Consider the following 27,123-nt stretch of genomic DNA (forward strand, 5'->3'; position numbering starts at 1 on the left):
TTCAAGTCAGCCCCTGAAAAGGTTGACTAATGGAGGGATGGAGGATGGATGAGGTCTTTCCCCTCCAGCTCAGAGCACGCGTCTGCCACCCTGTCCAGCCGACAGTTCTGAGGTGAAACGGCGGGTAAACAGCTCGCAGACAGTCAGGCTTGTGGAAATATTAGCTTTATTCAGTGGACAAGACTGAATTCCAAAGTCTCAGCCTCAGTTCCAGCCAAAAAGCTCCTCGCCTTCCACAGACCCTTGTTTTTATAAAATCTCCCAGAATCAGGTACCACCCAATGGTGGGATCAGATACCATCCAATGGTGGAAGCAGAATCAGGTACCATCCTAGGGTGGGGGCAGAATGCCAGGTCACACCCAAGGGTAGGGCACAATCACCAATCAGGGTAGGGTTAGTAACATAATAATCCCATAAAATGTTTACATACACAACATTTTTATATCAATTTTCAACTGAAGATGAAACCACTGGATAAAGTAAACAAAGTCTACAGTTTTTGGTTTCCTGATGGGTCAACTAGATTTAGAATATTCTTTTTTATATTCTAGATAATAATGCAAGTTTCAATGGACACTGAAAATGATTCCTATGCCATCTAAATAAAAATCTGCCAACTGTATAGTCCTACTGAAGTCATATATTGGTGGATTTATTCTTCAATTAAGAGTCAGAATAACAGGAAAATGTGATTAAAACTAATCAGACACTCAGCGAAGCAAAACAAAAATGTGGAAGTGAGAAAGTGTGCACCTTTTGAAATATAAATAGATTATAAGGATATCTATTGATGACAGGACTCAGGCATTAGGTCAAGTAATAAGAAAAAATAAGCTAAACATCTGCATTAATAGAGTTGAAAAACTGACTTTATTGCCCATAATTTCCTGAGGGAAAGGAATAGATGCCAAGGAAAAAATAATTGCATATTTATTATGGTTGGGACAAATGAAGGCCATTGCTCTCCTGACTGTGTAATTTAAAAAATATGGGTTTTAATTGGTTACAAGTATCTGATGCAAGGAAGGGATTAACATTCACAAAATGGATTGTGGAGGAACAGAGTGCATGGTCACACTCACACAATAAGAATATTAATGTTGCTTTCTCAGAAAGCAGTTCATAAGCTCTTCAATATATTTCTTATGCAAGTACAAATAGCTGTTTTTCCATAATAGAAATATGGAGATTGTTTCATATAAGGTCCTAAGTAACTGCACACAGATATTTTATCCTTTTATTGCTTTTTTATTGTTAAATTGGTATGGTTAAAACAACAAAAGTGTTTGTTTTCCAAAACTATCCATGATTCCTGTAGTAAATTCTTACTTTTTAGAAAATAGTTTAAAAATGAGAGGACTCCTTCACCCAGAGTGGTGTCACAAGTGGCAGGGCATTTGCCTTGCACGTGTTTACCTACAAGGGACCAGCATCCCATATGGTCCCCCAAGCCAGGAGCTATTTCTGAGTGCACAGCCTGAGCATCACCACCCAAAAAGCAATAAATAAATAAATAAATAAATAAATAAGAGAGGACTCCTCTCAGAGCTGGGGGAATAAATTAAAATAAAATAAATAAAATAAAATATATAAAATAAAATAAATAAAGTAAAGTAAAGTAAAATAAAATAAAATAAAATAATATAGTAGGACTTTAGAGTTTCATCTGATGCTACAGGATATCATGGCAAATTAGGAGGATGGGTAGAGACAGAATCAGAAAACCATGAGACCTCTGAGTTACACATTCTAGGAGCTAGACTAAGATGATTAGTTCATAAACCATAAAGGTGTACCAAGAAAGAACAAGTGAACAAAAGCAAGCAGATTGCTTGAGAGAGAATGTAACAGTTGCAGAAACAATACGTAAATGCATAAATGGAACTTGAAACTAATGGTATTAACCAGTGATTGTACCAGTTATGCATATGTGAACAAGCTTATAGTAACCATTATATATAGTAGATGAAAAATGCCTTCCTAGAAATGATTCACCTTTATTTAAGTTCCAGGGGTCTCAAACTTGCGGCCTGGGGGCCACAAATGGCCCTCCATACAACATTTTGTGGCCCTGCCCTAGAGGAATTTTTTTCTGCTTTGTTTTGTTTTAGTTGTTTGGGTCACACCCCCCAATGTTCAAGGCTTACTACTGACTTTGCACTCAAGGATCATCCCGACTTTGCCTCCTGCGGCCCCCAGGTAAATTGAGTTTGAGATTAACAACTACTGTGAGCTGCTCTCTAGATTAGGTTCATTTTAGAATCCACAAGAATCAAGTTGAGTCTCTCTCTAGTCTCTCAAGTATTTGCACCTGGATCTTGGTCAGACTTCTGTAATAGTATGTGCTTGTGGAAAATATCTTAACTTAGATGGCACATTGCTTGCAAACAAACCTTTGGCTAGATTTCCCATTAGAGTGCATAACAACTCTGAAAATGGGATATTAGGAGAAAAAGGTAAGAAGAACTTGTGGACATAGGCTTTAAAATTGTCTCATGTTTTCTTCAGTTCTGAAGATACAGAAGTTCTTCTATAATGATCTATTGTCTCCTGGTGCCTATTTTTGACTCAATTTTTGATTCAGTTTTATGTGTGAAAACAAAGCTCTCCATGAAGGTTAAAATGAAAAAAGCCAGATAAAATTCAGTTGGAATAGTTGGGGTACATTGAAAACGTTAAAAATTGAAAAATATTAAGAAAAAAAAAGTAAAATAAATGAACAGATAAAAAGAAAAACTGGTACGTTTCATAGCCTTTCATTCTTTTCACAATTGTGAAAGAATATTTATAGTCTCAAAATTAAAGTTCGTGCCACAGGTTATTCAGAGTTAATAAATTCAAGTTTAATTTAATAACTGGGATTAAGTAGAATTTTGAAATGCTCATCATTCCTGGGAATCTTAAAAAATAATAGTTTGAACAACTTTTACCAAAGGTAGGCTCAGTTACAGAATTCCTTTATGATTTGCTTTTTTATGATAGTTTAGGAATCAATATTTTAGTACTTGATTTTAGTAAATATTAGTGTTCAATAGTGTGATGCTTAAAATTGTTAATATATTTACTAAAAAGGAAATAAAGTCACTATAATTTGAACTTTCAATTTCATCAGTCATGTTGAAAAATCAATTAATTTATTTTGGGTAGAAACACCAATTTTTCCTTCTTAATTTTTTGTTTAAATAATTTATTTATACCAATTTTTTATTTTAAATTACTTGTACCTTCCACTAGCTTCATTGTACAATGCAAATGCTAGCTTTTACCGCAATATCAGCAAAATATATATATATTTATATATATAATGTTCCAAAACGGAATTTTCTTTAAGGGCTTTTACTCCATTTTAAATATGAATATATTTTTTCCTGTGTAAAATTTATTTTCAATGCTACTTTGTTCAGAAACATATGAATTTTCAATCACCAATCTCTTTGAAGAAACTACAGTGTGTAGACCTTGGTTGATTTTATTTTTTGATATACTAGTTAAATTCATGTTTATTTAATATTATTAAAATCAGTGTTTGAAACTCACAGAGGAAATATTTCATAATTTAAAAAAACAGACCACAGAAGTTTAAATCCTTAATTTAACCCCTACTCAAACCTTATGTTTGAATAGAGACTTATGAGGCTTTCCCTTAGTCTTTCTTAGTGCTTCTTCAAAACAGTCAGAGAGGTTAATGATAAACTCATTTACTGAACCATATAAATGATGATGATATAAAAAGCTTATCTACTTTGTTTTGTGCTTTAAGAAAAAGAAATTAAAAAAAGAGAAAGAAATCAAATAATTTACAAGCGTGAGAATTAACTTCATATAAGAATATTAAGGGGATATTGTAGAGAGCTAGATCTTTTTTGATAACATTGAAGTCAATGAATATTGAATCAATATCCCAACCCCTCATTTTCTCTCCTCTCATGACCTAGTAGAATATTGACATTGCCTAAATTTTATGCAAAGTACTAATAACCACTGGCACTTAACAGATAAGTGTTTTGGACTCTAAGAGCTCTACAAGTAAATTTCTCTTACATATACAGTTCTTTACTCCAAGATCTTTGAAATTGATCCAGTGAGACATCTAACATTGATTTCTACAATATATATGTAAATATAGTGTCTTTAGACTTCCTTAATTAGAAATGATTAACCATTCCAGCCCTCATTTTTATTTGTTTGTTTGTTTGTTTTAATACCACAGCTGGTGATGCTCATTGCTTACTCCTGACTTTGTGTTCAGGGATTACCGCTGGCAGGCTTAGTGGACCAAATAATAATAACATAATAAATATAAAATAATAATATAATATAATAATGTAATATAAAATATGATATTATATAAGATATAATAAACATAACATAACATGCGTTAGTCGTGTGCAAGAAAAGTGCCCTACATATTGTCCTCAGTGCCCTCAGCTCTGTTCTCATTTTTGAAAGAAATACTATGAATGAGCAGAAGTATAACTTAGAATTTTTTGGATTACAGTTTTCTAATAAATTTTCTTTAGAGTAAAAATTATTTTTCTGCTTTGCTGTGGAGTCAGCTATTTATCATACATTAACCCTAGGCAACTATTCTGGAATTTCATACAAATAAATGATAAAAATAAGGTATACTTTTTGTGCTCAACTGCTTTACCTCAAAATAATATCTAAGTGTTAAAATTTACTATGGAATACACCAACAGTGTGCTACATTTTAATAATTAGGTAGTATTACATTTTATGTATATATGACAATGTATTCATATTTCAGTTGACAGACATTTTTATCTATAACCTTTTATGGATAAGTCTAATGCATTTTGTCCAAATTTTTTTGTGAATATGTTTTTATTTTTCTTCAATAAGTACTCCATAATGAAGTCCCAAATCAGAATGTAAAATCGAAATCCATTTGAATGGTGGATACCATTTGACACAAAGGTTTTAATTTTATTTGTGCAGGCACTTCACTCTCAACAAGAAGACCCCAATAAACCATACTGGGTTTTGAAGTTGGTCACTGATCATAGTGAGGGAGAGATTTTAGATGTGAAAAAGGATACAGAACGTGCTGATGAAATCCGAGCAATGAAGCAAGCCTGGGAAACTACTGAGCCAGGAAGAGGGATCAAGGTTATGAATGATTTCATTTGAAAAGTTGTTCTTTGATTTTTCAACCTTAAGCATGAACTGCAGTAAGAGTCAGGTGTCAAAACTGTATAATCTTTCCTCTAGGAGTATTCACTAAAATTGTGTCAAACATTCGGTAACTAAATGGTAAGACCATGTTAATACACATACCCAGATAACTTGCAAATAGCAAATGCATATCATGACTCCACTTCTAGAACCAGTGTGTTATCTCTTTCTTTCACATAGTCTGGGTTTATTTCCACACCTGTCCTTGCATTTCCAAGTGAAAAAAAAATCAAGAATTTAATAGTTGATTTAGGGGTTATTTTGTTTACCCTCAAATAGATTAAAAAGCTGATGCTGCCTCTTATGAAATACGCAGAATTCATTTCTCTCATTTCCAAGCACTAATTGTAACAATAATTGTCATTTCCAAGGGAGTGGTGCGTGTCTTCCTTAGCAATGTGCTGGCATCTCAATTTGAAATATGTACTTTCCCTCCATACCTTTTTCTTTCCCATTTCTCTAAATAAATCTATTTTACCTCACCCAAAAAGAAAAGGATCTTTGTCATTTTGGAACATTACCCTTTATATATGTTTGTTTCCAAATCAGAGTTTCCAAGTGAAATGAGAGCAATTCATGAGGATTTCCATCTATGACTGAATGGCCAGCTTAATGCATTTTTTTATGGATTGCTTCTTTATTATTCCTCAAAAATAATGATCAAAATCATGGCTGGCTTGCAAATCAAGTTTATTCCAAACTGCCGTAGTCATTCACGTGTTCATTGTTTGTTCTGTTTACTATTTGTTATATATACTATACTGTTTGCTGATAGTGTTTGTGTTTTAGGCAACTCAGGCTCGTCTGCATTACTTGAAGCAGTTAGTTAATGAGAGCAATTCATGAGGATTTCCATCTATGACTGAATGGCCAGCTTAATGCATTTTTTTATGGATTGCTTCTTTATTATTCCTCAAAAATAATGATCAAAATCATGGCTGGCTTGCAAATCAAGTTTATTCCAAACTGCCGTAGTCATTCACGTGTTCATTGTTTGTTCTGTTTACTATTTGTTATATATACTATACTGTTTGCTGATAGTGTTTGTGTTTTAGGCAACTCAGGCTCGTCTGCATTACTTGAAGCAGTTAGTTAAGAAAATACCTGATTTTGACACTTCAACTGAAAAAGACACAAAATCACTGGATGAAGGTCAGTGAATCATCCCCACTGCCTCACAGCACAGGTCTGTTAATGTATCTCAGAGAGACAGTCTGTGAATCCTGCTTGGTAAAAATAAAATGTTGCTAAGCCTTTTCTTCATTTGAGTGTAAAAAGTCAATGTACAGAACTTTAAGATAATAGGTTATGATTTTCTTTTTACTTAGAAAATTTTATTTTTCCCTAAGTATACACTATTTTTTTTTAAATTTTAGCAAAGATAACCCAGGTTCTGGTACAATAATATAGTGGATAGTGTGCTTGCCTTACAAGTGGCTGTCCAGAATACCCAGCACCACATATATAATCTCCTGAGCATTGCCATGAGTTATCTCTTAGCACAAAGTCAGGAGTAATCCTTGAGAGCCTGTGTGTGTATCAAAAATAAATAAATAAATAAATAAATAAATGAATAAATAAATAAATAAATAATAAAAAGCCAACAAAGAAAAAAAAGGAAAAAGAATAAAAAGAATATTGTGCAGTTGTCACAGCAGGGTGCTACCTAATTAAAACGTATGCAAACTTGGCAGCATTTTTCTTATCTTTTTTTTGGGGGGGGGTGTACTCACGGCAGCACTCTGGAGTTATCTGGAGTAATCCAAATTCTGCGCTTAGAAATTACTGCTAGCAGACTCAGTGACCAGATTGGCCATGTGCAAGGCAAGTGGTGTCGCTCTAGCTTTGAGGCTGCACTTTTTAATAACAAAGATAGCACTATACATCTGGAATCATTATAATATCAAATAATAGCAATAAAACTCAGAGTAGTAATGCTAACTACTAATATTAAGTTATTATCATAGACCTGGAACTGTGTAATAGAAATTCTAATTTCACTTAATACTCATATTAAATGTACTTTGGGTTAATGTGGAGTGGGCAGTAAAATATTGGAAGAAGGGTAAGAGTGAGCAGGAATAGAGACCAAAAAGTTGTCTACAAAAAAACCCAATCAATTATGGATCGCTTTTTTAAAGGTATTTAAGGTTTTAAAGTATTTTTGTCATTTCTTAAGAATGATAAATTTAACTCTACACCATCAAGTAAAGCTAGCTTTTGATTGCCATTAAGTAGTTGTAGTGCATCCCATAGTACTCAGACCTGCCAGATGGACTCCCAGGAATTGTGGTGGTAGAAAGAATCTTGCTTGAGGATCATTGGGACCCCAGTTGTGTAACTGCTTTTTGGAACTCTTGAGTTTTGTTCTCTCTCCTGCTGTTCATTATAATTGTCCCAGAAATGCATGCTCCTAAGAGACCATAAAAGAGCTTTATATGCTCTGACCCCTATATTTCCCAAGATATTTGTGACTTCCTCCCTTCTCTCAAATCACTTCATTCTTACTGCATCTCTTTTTCATATATCAGGTAATTTAGATTTTCTTTCTTCATGATTCCAGAAGACATGTAGATAATGCCTTGATAGATGTTACTCCTAAACATGCTTGCTCAAATCTAAGTCATCAACAAAAGGCAATGAATGAAATAAAAACTGCTTTCAACTTAATTTTTTATTAGAAAATGCATCTTCCAAAGTTACAAAATTTTGTCTTAATTTCAACCTATTTTCTGATTTTCTTTAAACAGTGATTCTCATACTACCTGTGATAAAGGATTCTCACATTATCATGTCTGTCACAGACTGAAAATTTTTATAAAATTTAATTAAATAGTCATCTAATGACAAGCATGCAAAATATTTCTAGATTCTAAATTTTTTTAATTCTAAATTTTTTAATTTTCTAAATTCTTAATATTTCTTAACATTTGGTTAGAACTTACTTTGTAGGGCAATATTATTCAAATGGGGGTTTTATGGCATGGGGTCCTTAGGATATTCCAAGGGCTACAGCTGAGGATAGAGTAAGTGGAAGCCATGGTATAGAACTAGGGGACCAATTAGTAGAACAGGGGTACACAGGAAGAAGAAAAATGAGGAGACAAAATAAATTAAGAAAGGTTAAGAAACATTGACATAAAAGACCTGTGTATGGACTGCATTTTTCACAGATTCCCTCTAGGTGCTGCACTGTTCTGCAGGCCTAATAACATCTTATCCCAGTCTTGTTCATAGCCAAACATAAAGTTTTACCATTAATGGCCCCTTGCAGAGCCTCTTTATATAAATATGTAATATTTAATATGTTTTCTCCTGCCATAGAATTTCATGGGATATAAAAAAAACATAAAATTGACCAAAAAGCAATATTTTTGGTTAGTCAGTAGAGTTGGTACCTATAAAAGACAATTCAATTAATGAAATAATGAGGAACTACACAATAAGTAGATATATTTATATAAAAAGCAAATCAGCTTTAGATATTCAAGTTTCCAGTGAGCCTAGATGAAACAAAAGAAACTCTAAGTCATTGGATTCAATAAGTATCATACTATAAATTATCAATACTTTAGTAGTATTTATTTTAACTTACATTACAAAGTGGGAAAACATGACCTGAATTTTATTACTAATGACTTAAAATTAAATACAGAGTTAAACTTATATACAAAAGTTAAGTTGCATATTATTTCTATTTTTGTCATGTGGCATGTTTTTATATACTTTTAACAATGCAAACCTCACTTGCATATTATTTTAAGCTTTTAGATATTTAGATCAGATTATATTGATTTCAATCCAAAATAAATTCTCACTTTAAAATTTTGTTGTTTTGGCCGGAGAGATAGCATAGAGGTAGGACGTTTGCCTTGCATGCAGAAAGAAGGAAGGTTGTTCAAATCCTGGCATCACATATGGTCCCCAAGCCTGCCCGGGGCGATTTCTGAGTGTAGGGTCAGGAGTAAACCCTGATCACTGCCAGTTGTGACTCCCCCAAAAAATGTTGTTGTTACTTTCCAACATTTTTGGAGAGTATTACAATAACATGCTTAAAGGTTGTTTACATAGTGGCAAGGTGAAACCTTTTGAATGATAGAGTAAAAACGACATAGTCTCTTTCTCCCCAATAAACATATTATTACATATTAAAAAATTAAAATATGTAAACTTAAACTTAAACTATACAACTGAGTACAAAATAGTTATCAAAAATGGGAAAAGCAAAAACATATAAACTTAGTATATTTAGTTTCCTATTACTACTACACCAAATAACCACACATACAGTGCTAAAACTTAGTCCATTAAATTAAGAAGAGCATAAATTCTGGGGCCAGACGATGGTGCAAATAGTAGGTAGCATTGTACACACTAATATAGGATGGACCGCGGTTTGATCCCCTGGCATCCCTTTTGATTCCCCAAGCCAGGAGTGATTTCTGAGCGCATAGCCAGGAGTAACCCCTAAGCATCACTGGGTGTGGCCCAAAAATTAAAAAAAAGAGAGAGAGCATAAATTTAAAATGTGAGGTGTTAGAATGACTGTATTCCTCCTGGAAGCCTTGTTAAAACCGTTTCTGTTTTGAGTTCCTTTGGCTGATAGTTACAGTGAGCAGCTTTAACTATTAACTATCTAACTATTTTCTATTTAAATATTTCTTCTCTCTCCCACATTCTCTTCCTCTTTTCCTCTGTTTTTTACCAGCTGCTTTTTCCTTCTTGAATTTTTCAACTGCTTCTCCCTCCACCTATCTCCAATAGTTCAATTGTGACAACACCTCGTACACCTCAATAATTCAATATTATACTTTCATTTTCAGATCATTAATTTTATTTTATTTCTCAGAAATTTGGACAGAGGTGTTTTGGAAGATTCATTTGGCCACTGTCAGTGTGAGACATGACTTACATATTTGAGGATCATTGAAAAATTTTATGTCTGACATTGTCACTGCTGCAAATTATAGAGCATTTTGTGACAAAAGAATCAGCCATAGTCAATATCATAAGCTCTCTTTCTCAATTTAGGGAGGCAACAAATGTTGGGAAATTTGAAAAGAGAAATTGGAGTAAAAAAAATGCTTGGTTTTGAAAAACTTCCTACAAACTTTAGCATATGGATGCCTAAATGTAGAGAATAATTTTGTGTATACTCAGAAAGATCAAGGAGCACAAACATGTCTCCCATTGAGTATAATATTCTCAACAAGTGAAATGAGGAGCAACTCTTTATACATCACCAAAATTTTGATTATTTCTAAGCCTCCAAACGAGGTTTAGATCTCTTAGATTCCTTAGGCAGGAAAATAAAATTTAGTGGCAAAAGTGTTTAAGAAAAATGGTTGATAAATATTAGCTGACCACTAAACTATGATGATCTAGATGACACTTCTAAAATCTGCTTCAGTTTTTATAATATTTTTAACTGATAATTTTATTATAAATAATATTACTTCATTAAAAATAAATGTTAAAAATGGTTTAGGTATTATTTGCTAAATGCTGCAGGAGAAACAACTCAACAATAAATCATTTTAAAAACAAAAGCAATAATAACTGTTAGAGAGAATCATACTACATTTCTAGATTAGCTCATATAAAAATATACAGCTTTTTATAAATGTGTGAGATTTGCTAATAAATGTGCTAATACATTAATAGATGTGCTATTACACTAATGTATGTGAAAAATGCCTTAGTAACAAAAGTACTCAATATAAAAATGACTTGAGAGAACGAGGATTATGTAACAAATGACCCCAAATTTCAAAGCTAATAGTATAACAACATTTTGAAAAGTCAACAAACTCTTAAAATTTTAATAGCTTATATAAATATTATGGTTTATAAAGTTGTTCATAATAAAATTGTTTCTGGCATCTAATGTTCTAACACCTATCCAAACACCAGTACAAATAGTCTTTTGCCATTGTCCTGAGTTTTGTTAACATCTACCTTCAAGCCTGCCCTCTTGGTAGGCACAAAATTATTTGCTTTATACTTGTTACAACTAAATAGTAATAATGTCATCAAAAATTGCAGTAAAAGAAAAATTATAACATTTGCTTCAGGATGCAGTCATTAAGTAAGTCATTATCTAAAAATTTACTAGGCTATTTGTTGTTTTTTGAACATTCTATGGTAATGGCTTTGTTGGGGCTTAGGTGGCTTCTGTCCTATGATTACATCTAAATTGTTCTGTGTCAATTGGGGTATCAGCATTAATAAATTAGAAGGCTCTGGGGATTCAAATATCTGTGATTCTCTGGGTCATCATGTTGACATGGTGGTGGCTGTGGGACGTGGGTGTGGCTGCCCATTTGTACTCTGAGAAGACTCCACAGTTTTCAGGCTCAAAGCTGGTAGACCTGGAGTTTTCCCTTAGGTTTCTATATAGAGATTAATCGTGACGCTATGAAGTTGGGCACTTGCCTTAAACGGCAATTGTGGATTGTGGATGTAGCTGCTGTGACTGTAGCAGGGCATGGGCTCATCCACACCTCTCCCAGGGACCCCAATTGGTTTCAGTTTCAGGCAGGTGTACCCATAAATTTGGGCAGGTTGGCTTATATCTTTCTGAGAATAAGAGGAATTTAAGGAGTTGGCAAATGAGGTGATGTAGTGGCAGCTGAAAATCTTTCTAAGGAATTAAGTGAAATTTCGAGGCAATAGAAAGAAGATACTCTCACCAAAACCAGAATATCTATACGGAGATAGAACTTATCATTCAGGCCCAAATGAAAATTCTGGAACATCAAATAGCAAAAGTGAAAATTTAATAGATTCACCATGATAATTAAACTGACGTGTATACCAAAATGATTCTGAAGAAGAATAAAATAATAAACTTGAAATTACCAGTGCTCAAAAGACATGAGAATACAATAAAATCTAACATATCCTAATATTTATAAATTACTGATCATCTCACATCTTACTTATTTTTTAAAACTACTTTTAACTACACATCCAGTAACCACAAAGAATTTTAAGAAAGATCAATACAGATCCACCATTACCATTGAACAGAACATAGTACAGAAAAACATTCATGAGGTCGGAGCAATGGTGCAGCGGTAGGGCATTTGCCTTGCTTGCAGCTGACCTACGACTGACCAAAATTCCATCCCTCAATGTCCCATATGGTCCTGCAAGCCAGGAGCAATTTCTGAGCATATAACCAGGAGTAACCCCTGAGCATCACCAGGTGTGGCCAAAAATAAAAAAATATATAAGATAAATATTCAAAAAAGAATCTTAAAAATACTGAAAGCAGAAAATTAAAAAAAATTATTACAGAAATCCTAATAAAATTAAAAAAATGTATATGTCCTCAGAAATGAGGTCATAAATCTATGAGATTTATTTATTGCTTGATATTATAAAAGAGAAATTCTATCCAACCATATTCTAGATCTATTAGCACTATTCTTCAAAATTTGATGCAAAACAAGCACATTCTCAGATAATCACTACAAGAGTTCATTTACTAATCTGACTAAAAAGAATGCTAGGGCTGGAGCAATAGCACAGTAGGTAGGTCACTTGTCTGGGAGGAAGCTGACCTAAATTTTATCCCAGTCACCCCATAGTCTCCCCTGAGAATTGATATGAATGATCCTTAAGCATAGATAAGTGTGACCCGAAAAACAAAAAAATATATAACTAAAGAAAATCACTTGGGTTGAATAAAAATGTTATCATAAATTAACTCAAATTCACAAGTAAAGTTAATAATCTGAACATGCTAAAACAATGTAAATTATACTTTCGATTTAGTTAAAATAATTTTAAAACTACTGCTATATTTATATTCATATATGAAAATAGTAGCATAAATAATATTATATGGAAAATAGTTAAATAGAATAGTTTCTATGTACTACTTGAATATTTAATGCTATTTCAGAATATATAAGAAAGTAAAATGTGTACTGTAAACTCTGAAGTAGCTATTAAGAAATTCAAGACTAACATGTCTAAACAAATAAAACATTATAATAGATGAACAATGAAGGCAGTAGTTGTATGGAAAAGTATATACAATATTACCCATATATTCATGAAAATAAATGAATAAATTTTTTTAGATGAGAGATATTATTAGACTGAATTTTAAAAACAGGATCTTTTATGTGATAACTATGAGATATATTTTATATTTCAGAATACAAAACAAGTTTTGCTAATTACAGATGAAAGAATGTATATTGCACAAACAGCAACCATGATAGACCCAGAATAACCAATTTATGGCAGAAACAAACAAAAGTATCATTAAAGTTCAAGAGGAATTTCTGATGGCCAAACAATCTACTAATTAAGAATATAAAATAATGATAAGGAACCATATATCTACTAGCATACTGACAAAATCCTTGAAGCAAACTTTGGCATAATTGAATTATTTAAACATATGCTTATGTTTATTATGTAGACAATGCAGCAATTTCTCCATGATTCATTTAGTGCCAATACACTACACAATACTTCCAAATAACATAAGATAATATTGAAAGCTTGATGTTGAAAATTTTGTTAATAGATCACAAGATTGATTTAGACTCAGTGATAGAGATTGAGGACAGTAAAAATTTAGATGACACAAAAAAATAGATTTTAAATACTCCAGAATATTTCACTCTTTTACTCCATCCCATCAAAATTATTCTAAATTAGGAATTAGGGACTAGACTAGAGTATTTGAATAGGACTTTAAAATTAAATTAAAATAAATTAAAGTCGATACTCATTGAAATCATTAATCATAGTGACTAAAATACTAAAGCAACCTAAGAACCCAGATGAAGCTGATAAAGACAACAGAATATGAGTCCGGCATAAGAAGTAAACCTTGTCATTTGCAACACCAGGAAAGAAACTTGCTAAGTATATTTATTATATCTTCTGGTATATTTATCACAGTTTCCAGTCTACCTAAATGAAATGTCATGAAGTGAAGTAAGTTAGATAAAAATAAAAACACATTGTATGAGTTCTTCCGTGTGGGAGATAAAGAGAAACATACTGAGAAAATAAAAGAAACCTGAAACTTTACCTAAGATCTGACAATTGTGACTACCACTGGGGAAGAAAGATGGAGTGAGTAAATCAGATAAATGGGAGAATTATTTGATAATGCTTAGAGTTAGACTTTTGTTGACTCATAATGTAGAATGTATAGGCATTGAAATATAATGATAATTTATACTGTAAAACTCTATATTGTTTAACCAATATTATATCTCTGTAATAACAATTTAGTAAGACTTTTACTTTGTAAATTTAAATTTTATTATGAAGATAAAAATAGATTAAATACTATGAAAGTTCCTCAAAAATTAAGCAAAATTTTAGCATATGACCCAGTAGTCAACTTATATAAAATATGCAGCTTAGGTAAGGTAATAGAGACAAAAAAAAAAGACAAATTTTGGCTGTAGCTTGTGGTAGAATTTCTTGTGCTTTCTGAAATATCTTTCACCATTTTTCATCATTTTATCAATTTCATCATTGCTATCAAAGTCATTTCATCTGTCTTTTAAAGGGCAAAAGAGCTCCTACTTGGATTATAATTTTTTTTTTTTTGGTTTTTGGGCCACACCCAGTAAACGCTCAGGGGTTACTCCTGGCTATGTGCTCAGAAGTTGCTCCTGGCTTGGGGGACCATATGGGACACCGGGGGATCGAACCGCGGTCCGTCCAAGGCTAGCGCAGGCAAGGCAGGCACCTTACCTTTAGCGCCACCGCCCGGCCCCTTTTAAATATTTGTATTTTGAATAGATACAAATCGATACAAATGAATTTCTATTTCTGTCTATTTTTTTGGGGGGCCACACCCGTTTGACGCTCAGGGGTTACTCCTGGCTATGCGCTCAGAAATTGCCCCTGGCTTGGGGGGACCATATGGGATGCCGGGGGATCGAACCGCGGTCCGTCCTAAGCTAGCGCTTGCAAGGTAGACACCTTACCTCTAGCGCCACCTTCCCCGCCCCTGGATTATAATTTTTTAAAGCAGGATTTTTGATCATTTAACATCTATAAATGTGTTGGAACTATATTAAATTATACTGCAAATAGGTACATTTTGTGGTATATGAGTAATACCTAAAGGATTTTAAAGAGATTTTTTTAAATGATCAAGAAAAACTGAATGCCTAATATTATGCATTCAAAGTCATTTTCATAAATTAGTTCTTGGACCAGAAAGATAGGGTAGCACAGGTAAGGGGCTTTCTTTACACTTGGTAAACAAGGTTTGCTCGCTCCTTCTGCATATGGTAATTTGATCCCAGTCAGGTGGTATCTCTGAGCTCAGAGCCAGGAATTAGTATGAACACCACTCACCAGGTGTGTCTCCAAAAGCAAGCAAGCAAGCAAGCAAACAAACGAAATCAATTTCTGCTTGGTTCACTCAGATATTTTGATTTTTATTGCTAATTTATAAACTTACTAGACATTGAAAGTCGTGAGTCATGATATTATATAGAAAAGCACTTTTTATTTGGTCCATCTCAATATTTAAATTACAACCAGAAAGCCTATCAATACTTTTTTTTTTTTTTTTTGGTTTTTGGGCCACACCCAGTAACACTCAGGGGTTACTCCTGGCTATGTGCTCAGAAGTTGCTCCTGGCTTGGGGGACCATATGGGACACCAGGGGATCGAACCGCGGTCTGTCCAAGGCTAGCGCAGGCAAGGCAGGCACCTTACCTTTAGCGCCACCGCCCAGCCCCATCCTATCAATACTTTTAACAGGAAATATTTTCAATTGTGAAAACTACTTTTAATCACAATAAAATATAACCATAATTTGAATTGTCTTTGCTGCTGTTTGAAAATTGAGTATTAATCATTTTTTAAACAGGTCTTCAGACACGATCCCCAACAATAGTAGACTTTACTCCACAACTCATTCAGAAAGAGCTAGAAAAAGTAGACTTAAGTCCGTATATATGGTAAGTTTTAATAAACATGATTAATATAAGAATCTCCATATATCTGCATCTATATGTGTGTATATATATCTGGATATATTACTAGTGGGAGGTACTAAACAATTAAACACTTAAAATCAAATAATGTATCTTCCGTATACTAATATTGAGAAATGTAATGTTTTTATCTTAAATTCAACAAAATAAGTCAATAGCAAAACTATTTAAATATATAAATAATTAATTTGTAATTTGTTCAAGGTGGGTTGAAATATGGAAAATTGCCACCATCATAAGGCTATCATTTAATTAAATGCGATATTCATAATAGCGAAACAAATAAAGGGATTATTATTAAAGTATATAAAGTTAAACATTTTTAAAATTATTTAGCTACATAAATTAAAAAGGGACATATGTTCATAATTTCAAATTCTAGTTCAAGGGACCAGAGTGGTGGCGCAAGCGGTAGGGCGTTTTGCCTTGCATGCGCTATCCTATGCTGAACCGCAGTTCTACTCCCCCACACCCAAAGCCTCCCAGATGGTCCCCAAAGCTAGGAGCGATTTTGAGCACATAGCCAGGAGTAACCCCTGAGCATCACTGAGTGTGGCCCCAAAATAAAACAAAGCAAAAATTCCAGTTCAATACTTTATCAAATGTAAATTAATTTATTCCCCCTCCCAAAATTTAGTAATTTAAAATATGGTTTAGTCTTTTTATTCCTTTTGACTTAAATTTTTTGATTTAAAAATTTATTATACATGATGTTATTTCTTTTTGTTATGTATTTGTTATTTTATTTAATAATTTGCTACTTTATTTGCTATAATATTTTACTTGATATAAGATCTTGTGATTTAAATTGTTTTAAGATTTTGTTTTTGTGTGTCTTTGTACAGTCCTTTGTTTTTCCATTTTCCAAATATAACAGATTATCCAATACTCATTTTTTTCAATTTGCCTTACTTATATATCAGGACACACTTCAGTTCCATCATATTCTTGTAAAAACTAAGATGTCAGCATGATATGGATGAGTAGTATCTTGTAGAGTATGTGTGTGTGTGTGTATGTGTATGTGTGTATGTGTGCGTGTACCAAACTTTCTCTCTTCCTTCCTTCCTTCCTTCCTTCCTTCCTTCCTTCCTTCCTTCCTTCCTTCCTTCCTTCCTTCCTTCCTTCCTTCCTTCCTTCCTTCCTTCCTTCCTTCCTTCCTCTCTTTTTCTTTCTTTCTTCCTTCCTTCCTCTCTTCCTTCTTCCTTCCTTCCTCTCTTCCTTCCTCTCTTCCTTCCTCCCTTCCTCTCTCCCTTTCTTTCTTTCTTTCTTTCTTTCTTTCTTTCTTTCTTTCTTTCTTTCTTTCTTTCTTTCTTTCTTTCTTTCTTTCTTTCTTTCTTTCTTTCTTTCTTTCTTTCTTTCTTTCTTTCTTTCTTTCTTTCTTTCTTTCTTCCTTCCTTCCTTCCTTCCTTCCTTCCTTCCTTCCTTTCTTTCCTTTCTTTCTTTTTCTTCCTTCCTTTCTTTTTCTTTATCTTTCTTTTTCTTTCTCTTTTTCTTATTTTCTCTTGTTCTCTTTCTTTTCCTTTTCTATATTTTTCTTTCTTTGCTTTTGTCTTTTATTCTAACTTACTTGCTTTATCTTTATTTTTCTCTTTCTTTTACTATATCCTCCTCACTCCCTCTTTATGTACCTCTTCCTATATCCTCCCTACTTTATTTCTGTGCCTCACAAACAGTGAGAGATCATAACAATACTTTACAAACCAGGTCAAATAATTTAATATTAAGGCCTGACATTATGGTTGAATTATGGTTAAACATATGTTACATACATTTGTAATATTGTTAGAAAATTTTTCACCAATTTCCATAGAAGCTAATGTGATTTATAGTCTTAATATAATATCTAAGAGTTCCTTTTATTCCACATTCCCTGATAATTAATAATTCACTTTCCACTAAAAAATGTTTGTTTTCTATACTCCTGAAATTTTATTTGACTTAGATTTAAATTTTGTTTGGCTTTATTTTGTTATTCTATTTATTCTTGTTTTACTATTTTAAGTTGTGCTGCAATATGGATTTTGTAGCATACTTCCTCAAATAATTCATATTCATGTTTTATGTGAAGGAAAACAGATGCTGATGTTGTATTGCAAACAGAGGAACGCAATCAGCTGTATATGATGCAAAAATCAGAGGAGTTCCATCAGTTTCGACAATATAGGGACAGAGTACTTAGTACTCGAGAAACTGACCAAGAACTAAGAGAGAAGACAAACAGCGAAGTCCTGGACATGTACACAGATATGCGAGTGAGTTTGAAAGTGCTTATGTGAATCACAGTTGGAAAATATGTGATATGTGATTAAGCCGTAGAACCAATCATATAGTTTATGGAGATAAAAGTCTTAAAAACATCGAACACATTTCAGAGAAAATCCTAAATGAAACCAATTTACCTTCCAACCAACAGTATTTAAAGGTTGCTTGATCTCTACACTCCCTGCCAACACTTGTTCCTATTGTTGTTGCTATTGTTATTGTTCATTTAATGTAGGCTATTATTAGGGGTATGATGTGATACATCATTTTGATTAAAATTTTATACGAAGTAGTACTAACCATTTTCCATGTGCATGCGAGAAATCTTTATCATTTTTGGAATTGTTCAGACCTTTTATTTTATGGTGGGTTGCTTTTTTATAAAATAGTATGAGAGATAAACTATACTGCAATATTAACCCCTTATCTGATTTTTAGTGTGCAAACACTTTCTTCCTCTTGGTGTCTTATCTTTTTTACTTTAATAATTACTTCTTTTGATGCACAGAAGCTGTATAATATGATACAATCCCATTTTTTAATTTTTTAATTTTATTATTTTTATGCTTTTTATTTATTTTATTTAAACCCCAGGGCTACAAGGTTGTTAATAGTATAGGTTTATTTTTCATAAATAAAGTTAAAATCATACAATGTACAACAACCTTCATCAGTGCACATTTCATGCCACCAATGTCAACAGTTTTCTTCTAACCATTTGATTAGCTTTTATTTTATTTTTCTTGACTTTGGAATACAAAACTCCAGATACATTTCTAGAACCAACATGATAGAATATTTGCCCTAGTTTCTTTGTATATATTTTATGAGTTGTGCTTGTTTTCTTCTTTTGCACTTAGCTAAGCAGTTTGCCAATATAATTTTTAAGACATTTCATACATTATTCTGTTGTTTCTATTACATCAATAAATTTTCCATTTATGAAGAATGTAATTCTATGCTCTCAATTATTAGTTTGTATGCCTATTTTGATTCCAATTCAATGCTATTTTTTTTAACCCAGTTGCATTGTGTTACAGTTTGAGATCGAGGTGCCATCATGATGACTCTGCTTCTATTTTGTCTCAGGATTGCCTTGGATATTTGGAGTCTTTGTGCTTCCATGCAAATGGCAAAGAAAAAAAATTGTTCGATTTAAAAAAAATGAAAATATTATAGTTTTCACAGAATACAGATCCCAATAATCACAATAATCATATTTTAGCATTTTTAAATGTATTTTCATACTTTTAAATGAGATTTTTTTCTTTCATTAAATATTTCTTAAGTATTTCTTGAGGCAAGTTTAGTAGTGCCTCATTTATTATTTTTCTATAAAACTATTTATCTTTTTAATGCTATTTAAATATTAGTGGAAGCCTAGTTGGGTAGAATATCTTAGTTGGATGTCTATAATAATCAAGTTTTACATAACTAAATTGTCACGGACTGATTAGTCCTGACACTAAGGAATCTTCTGGGGTCCCTTGAAGTGTGGGTACACAGAATTGGCTGTGGGAGACAGAGGCCATAGAGCCAAGTTGGATGGATTCAAGCTCTGCTCCATTTATTCAAACAAAAGGTGGAATTTTATACTCAATTTCTTGACAAGTTATAATTTTCGGACAAAACTAATTGACCAGAAAGACACAGGGGCAAATTGTTCAAGGCATATGCTGAAGCAGGGTAGTTTAGCTTTTGAGCTTCTTTTATTATCTGAGGTACCTTAACCAGCAAGGTCAGTTACAATTGTTTTGGTCTTATTACAGTTCATGCATTCTAAACTGGGGCCTGAAATGTTAACTCCTGATATGATTGCATGTAGGCCTACAGCAAAACTAGACTGGAGAGTATGTGATTATTTTGTAGGATTAAATAAAGAATATTTGAATCCATGAAATATTAAATCTCAGTAATCCTTAGAATGTCAGCTGAAGTTATGTCTCAATTAACATTTATGTTACATCCTCCTTTTTTCCAAAATACCTCATGGACACACAACCAAGATATTTCAGGGCCCTAATGCCTGTGAGTACAGGTTATTTTCAAGGGTTCTTTCATACAGGTGCTACTTTTTATATGAACCTCACAGAGAGTACAGGCAGCTTTGAAAAAGTTCAATAGTTGACAGCTTTTGAAAAACCCTTCCTTAGGTAGTTAGGGCTTTTTCAAACTAGGTGCCTTCCTATGTCTCAAGATCTGTTTACATGGGGGATGATGTAACATTTCATTCATTTAAAAAAGTGGGAGGATGCTACATTATCTCTTGTGTAAATGGACCCTGAGACCTTAGAAGGCACCATGTTTGCCCTTGTGCCTTTTTGGTAAATTAGTTTGTCTGAAAATTATGACTTGTCAATAAATATAAGTATCCCACCTATTGCTTCAGAGAAGTTTATTCCACATATGAATTCAAAAATTGATAACAAATCCACGAATACTAACATCACTCATGTTTTTAATTTACCATGAAGAAAATAATTAAATTTCTCTAAAAACTTTGGAGACAGCAAGGGGCACATAAGAAGTAGAGATCTGTGATAAGGCAATAATCAAGACAATTATGTACCATATAATTAATTTTTTGGTCAAAGAGGGACAACTAGTATAATAGTGACTCCAAAATTCTTGTTGTCTCTTGACTTTTTAGACAACGCTTTCATAATGCCAAAGTGTTTTACTACAATATGTCTCAAACATTTTGTATTTATATCTTTTAAAACATAATTTCTACCAATGCCTGGTTTAATCTCATGTAATTTTGTTTATCAAAGCTTATAGATGTACAATATTTACTGCTAATGTTGTCTTGTCTTCATCTTGTGCTAAATTGCTTAACAATCCCATCTACACTATATGTCTCCATTATTAAGTAAATACTAATTGATTTATTTTAAGTGTAAAGATGACCAAGCTTCACACTAAGGTGATCTGGTATAGATTATGAGAAATAAATGAATTGTATTCATTTTAAATCAACTATATTTTTAGTTAATTATTTGTATAAGATGAAAAAGAGAAGTCAAAATGTTTACTTTGATATTTTGGCTCAAATAATGGCTTGTTTCAGTTTCTGTTACATTTGAATTTTTTGAATAAAAATTAAAATTTCATTCTTGAACACTCTTGATATAAATTTATTAATATGATCAATTTAATATATTAGTCAGCCAGTCATGTAGAAATGGTGAATAGATATTATATGTATAATTCCAGAATTTGGAAGAGAGATATAGCACCTAGGAATATATAAATTAAATTTAAATGTATTGGACTAGGTAAAAATATCAAGGGAAAAGAACTACAATCTGAGGCATTGCCACTTTTTAAAAATATATTTGATTATAAACAATTGTGATCTACAGAGTCCTTTATTGTTGAACTTCAGATATACAGTGAGTCAGGGCCATTCCCACCACCAGTGTCAACCTCCCTTCACCTATAAACCCAGAATGCATCCTACATCATCACCCTTTGCTCCCTGGCCTGCCAGTAAACAGGACCATTTGAGTTTAGATTGTTAAAGTGCAGGTCTCTTTATTCTATTGTTATTGAATTTGGCTTGGATATTTAGTTCTGTCCTTATTTTTTCCCCACCAGTGCATCTGAGACCACTTGACTCCTGGACCCAGCCTTTTTTTATTTCTTTCTTCTTAGTTTCATAAAAATGCATAAATATGTGATAAAATAAAGTAATCCATGTCCCAACATTCTATGAAAAAAATGTAAGCCTCTATGTAAAAGATAAGAAAAATAAGGAAAAAAAAAGAGTGTGTGTGGAAGTCTTTTTGAAGGGCATAGCAAAAGATGGGGAAAATAGGAAGGAAAAACCTTTGGCTCAAAATCAGGGAGACCCTACCCATGAAGTATCCTGCCATAGGACCAACTATAAGCTCCAAGCATACTAAGTTATCTAACCCTAAAGTCTTTCTTTGTGGTGTCAGTAAAAGTTCTCAATCACATTTGTTGCAGTCATGTTTCTGTAGTTATAGATCCAGTTTTTGTACAGATCCTATGTTGAAGTCAGAGTGACATGGAGTGTCTTCTGTTTGCATCTCACCATTAGGTGGCAAGTAGTTGCTATTATATCAGGGTGTCATATGAGCACACTCTGGAGCAGGTCAGTGCCAAGGCAACATTAGGGCCTTCTCTGGTAGAAGTTCAATTCCTAGTACTAGTGCAGAAAACTTTGCTGGTTCCATAGATAGAATCTAAGCTTCACGGTTGAATGACTAATGTTTGATCTTCTAAAGCCTATGTCAAGTCACTATGAGAAATGCTCAGAGTGTAAGGACCCCGGCCATATAAAATTTATGTGTTTCTATCCCTATTAGATAAGAACTTATTTCCATACATAAAATTTCCCCATTTTAATGTGTCTATGCAAAAAAGGAACAATGCCACAGTATACTACTTGTGCATATGGGGCTAAAAGTAACAAGCTAAATAATTCCTATTACCTGGTTCTACCATGAACTCAGAACTTGAGAGAAACTTACTAGAATTTCTTACTAAACACATTCAAAAGAAGAAAATGCAAAAACTACCTCTACATAAGAAAATAGACAATAAGAATTATTCCTATTAAGGAAATAAAGCTAAGATGTATACAAAGGAAATATACATAGTCCTTTTAAGTCTTTTGAAATAGTATGGGATGGATCAGTCTGGAGCACAGCTTCAGTCTGTGACTTGGTCTTGTGGAGTCTGAAAAACAGCTCTCAGCCATCACGGGTCAAGAAATGTTCTTGAGTTGAAGGTTTCTTAAAAAACAAATCTGGTAATGAGTAACAGTCCACAGCAAAGGGATGAGGGAGAGAAGGGCTCACTGAGAGCAAATCAGCAGATGCGGCAGTGGCAGCTTCTTCTTGAGGCATTGCCACGTCTACTTAAAGAAATGAAAGAGTACATGATAAATCAGTGAAGAGATTGACAAGAAAAAATATCAAATAGATTGTACAGTGAATGAAGTGGATATGGTGTCTAGGAATCTAACTCAATTCAGAAGAATCTATAGTAAAATAAGAAGAGTGCCAACAATTTATCTAGTATTGAATGTTATTAAAATATTTATGTATTTTAGTATCTTTGTTAAATTTATTTAGGGTTTTGATTTATGGGATTTATATTTTAATTTTGGCTTTTATCTTTATTTTTTTGAGTATCAAGGATAAATGTCAAATCTACAACAATAAAAAATAACCAGTTGAGGAGACCAGAGTAATAGTACAACTGTTAAGGCATTTGCATTGCACTTAGCTGACTTGTTTCAATTATTGGCATCCCTTACTATTACCTGAGCATTGCCACAGTGATTTGAAAATAAACCCAGAAGTAACTCCTAAGCAGCACAGAGTACAAACCCAAAACCAAATAAATAAAATAACTAAATGAATAAATGATATTTGAAATTCTTCAGTTATCTTTTAGATATAGCTTACCAGCTGCAACTATGTGTGGGGACTTTTATTGATCATAGTTAATATTGATATATATGAAGCCCTATATTTGTTAAAACATGATAATTGCTTTGTATTTCTTCTCCTTTAATTATATATTCCTCTATATATTATTTTGATAGAATACCATGTATTCTTTTTGCTATATTAAGTCTTTTGTGACCATATAAAACTACAAATATAATTTTCTACTATCTTCTATGATTTCACACTTAAATCTACTGGTATGAAATAAAAGGTGAAATCTGTATATTTTATAGGAAGATAAGCCTATATCAGTGAAACTTATATGCATGGTTTTCTCTCTCTCTCTTTTTTTTTTTTTTTGCTTGAAAATAGGACGCTTTAGATGATTACAGACAACAGATTTTCAACACCCGGGAAGAATATAGAAACAAATTATTGGAAGCTGAGCACCTGAGATTGGAGGAACTGGCTGCACAAGAGGCAGCAATGCGGGCTGACACAGAGAAAAAACTCCAGCCTGACGCACAGAAAAAGAAGAAAAAACAGAAGAAATAATCAGGATATGCCCCTACTACTTTTATTCTTTGAAAGACTGTTTGATTCCTATTCAATTTTTAATAACCTATGACTTTACCTATATAAAGATGGAATACTAAGTCAATTGAAGATAGAAGTTTTTCTATCTTAGAAATAGTTTATGCATTTCAAATGTGTCTTTTCCCTCAGAAGTTCAATTTTTTAAGCCAATTGAAGCTAGTTTATAAACTAGCTTCAGTTAACACTAAATTCACTTAAAAATAAAAGGACTTACAATATTTCAATTGCAATAAAACTTGGGTTGTTCATTCTAAACAGTAACTGTAAGTTAATGTTAAAACTTAAATCAGGGGCCGGAGTGGTGGTGTGGAGCGGTAAGGTGTCTGCCGTGTGGGTGCTAGCTGATTATGGACCACGATTCAATCCCCTGGCATCCCATTATGGTCCCCTAAGCTTAACCTTTAAGTGTTCTACTCATTTTTTCTTGTGTTTTTTAGTTTCCATTTGGTGTGCATTAAAAGAGAAGTAGTCTTATACAGCAAATATAGTCCAAACCCTATGTTTTAACAGGAAAAGTAGAGGGTCATCTTATATGCCCAGTCATCTTATACACCAGAAAATACGGTAATTGAACATGACTTTCAAAAATTGCAAAATATATAACCAGTAGTTTTCTCTATTATTGGAACAAACAAATAATGCTTCCATTTATCTTCTAAATATTCTCCAGAGATGTGTTGTCACTGAGTTCATTATGTCCAGGAAAAATAAAAGTGAATACTGCTGAGAAGCAGAATTTAGAAATATTTGTGAATCATAACTAATAACTGTCTATATTGTGAATGATAACCATAGAAATGTCCTCCATTGGGTTGGAGGTAACTAATATATTATCTAGAGACATGTCCCAGTTTCTATAACCCATGTCCATTTTTTTGGATATAAGAGATAGCATCTCATTTTCTTTTTATTTACTTCTGCTACATCAACTTCTTCATTTTCCACAAGAATTTAAATAATTGTTTTATTTCCTGTGGCTTTTCTCAGAGCTGAAAATAATTTCTCATCAGTAGTCAGAGATCGACCTCTCAGCCAATAGTAACAATCTCCAGGATAGTTCTGGTGATAATGAAATGTTATTATAATAGCAATTAAACTATAGCAAATTTCCCATTTAGCCTCCTAGATCTCTATTGTACAGTAGTATTGTGATTTTTTTCTTTTGCAAAATCAAAGTGTCCTCAGGTTATTCAAATATGTATATAAGAAAGGGAAGTCTTCATCTATCAATGGTCCTCAAACTACGGCCCTCGGGGCCACATATTGTATTTATTTCATTTTGTTTCTTCACTTCTAAAAAAAGATATATGCAGTGTGCATACAAATTTGTTCATAATTTTTCTTTTTACTATAATCTGGCCCTCCAACAGTCTGAAGGACAGTAAACTGGCCCCCTGTTTAAAAAGTTTGAGTAACCCTGCTAAATGAAGCAATTTACTGCTGACAACTTCAGCAAACTTTTAACTGGTATCCAATCATCAAATTCTCAAAAACAACTCTTTTTTCAGTCATATAGATTATTTTTATGCAAGCATATGTTGACTATTTTATGTCAAGTGATAATTTACTTTTTCACATGTTGCATTCAAAATAAACCATTGTATTATCAATTCTTCTAAAATGGGAAAAGAAGTGGCTTTAAGAATCATGGAGCAATCAAATCTTTGTCTCAGAGAAGAAAGAATATACTCTACCACATCTTCAACCCCCAGTTTGAGTTGTATATTTGAGATTTTTGTTTATTTGTTTTTTGGTACCATACCTGGTGACACTCAGGGGTAAGTTACTCATGGCTATGCACTCAAAAATCTCTCCTGGCTTGGGGGACCTTATGGGACGCTGGGAAACAAACCAAGGTCTATCCTGGGTCAATCTTGTGCAAGGCAAGCTCCCTACTACTATGCTACCACTCCAGCCTCACTTTGAGATTACTTTTTAACTGAATTTGTTTGTAAGAAGTTTTAGGGATCCAACACTGGGCCTTCCACATGCAAGGAAAGTGGTCTTTTATTGAGCTATAACTCCTATTTCTAATAAAGTTATGAATAAATTTTACTAACTCAGATGATCTGAAATTGACATTAAGAAAGAACTTTTGTTCTGGATGTTGCTATAATACATTTTTGTCTAAAACATATGGAATGATTTTAATTTATCTTGATTTAGAAAAGTTTTCAGCCACTGGTAGTTTCATGAAATCATTTCCTTATCTGTTTAATTTTTTCACATTCTTAGGACTTTGTGCTAAACATTTTTATTACCTTCTTGCATGGACACAGGTGGCAACATCACTCATTATTATATTAGAAGTGAACCGTTATAAAATAATTTATAAATGTGTATTTATATATAAACATCAAAACTATCTTATGTCTAAATTCTAGATTTATTAGAACAAACCACCTTTAATTCATTTTGTTAACTGTAAAACTTTATTTAATACACAATGCCCTTTTCAATATGATATGATTTACTGACACTGTGCTATTTGAATTGGTGATTCTAAAATCTATAGTTTGACAAAGCTACAATTAAGACATATGCGGATGTTTCTTTCATTTTAATGTAGGTGGTTGATATATTTAGAGATATACAAAAATTTTTTAGAAAATATGTCTGTAGTAATGGATGTATAAATC

At 32.8% G+C, this 27,123-nt stretch overlaps 1 protein-coding gene across 1 annotated transcript in view; it reads left to right on the top strand.

Moving 5' to 3' along the window:
- The window catches only part of ADGB (androglobin), a 162,820-nt gene extending 138,354 nt beyond the window's left edge, over positions 1-24,466 (top strand). Inside the window, exons 32-37 of the mRNA XM_049789313.1 lie at positions 3,998-4,003; positions 4,962-5,132; positions 6,254-6,350; positions 16,070-16,160; positions 18,268-18,451; positions 24,260-24,466. Coding sequence (XP_049645270.1) covers positions 3,998-4,003; positions 4,962-5,132; positions 6,254-6,350; positions 16,070-16,160; positions 18,268-18,451; positions 24,260-24,442 — 732 coding nt within the window. The 3' untranslated portion in view covers positions 24,443-24,466. The remainder of the gene's footprint in view (positions 1-3,997; positions 4,004-4,961; positions 5,133-6,253; positions 6,351-16,069; positions 16,161-18,267; positions 18,452-24,259) is intronic.
- The last annotated feature ends 2,657 nt before the right edge of the window (positions 24,467-27,123 follow it).

This window comes from Suncus etruscus, chromosome 15 (assembly GCF_024139225.1).
Source record: "Suncus etruscus isolate mSunEtr1 chromosome 15, mSunEtr1.pri.cur, whole genome shotgun sequence".
NCBI classification, from domain to species: Eukaryota; Metazoa; Chordata; class Mammalia; order Eulipotyphla; family Soricidae; genus Suncus; species Suncus etruscus.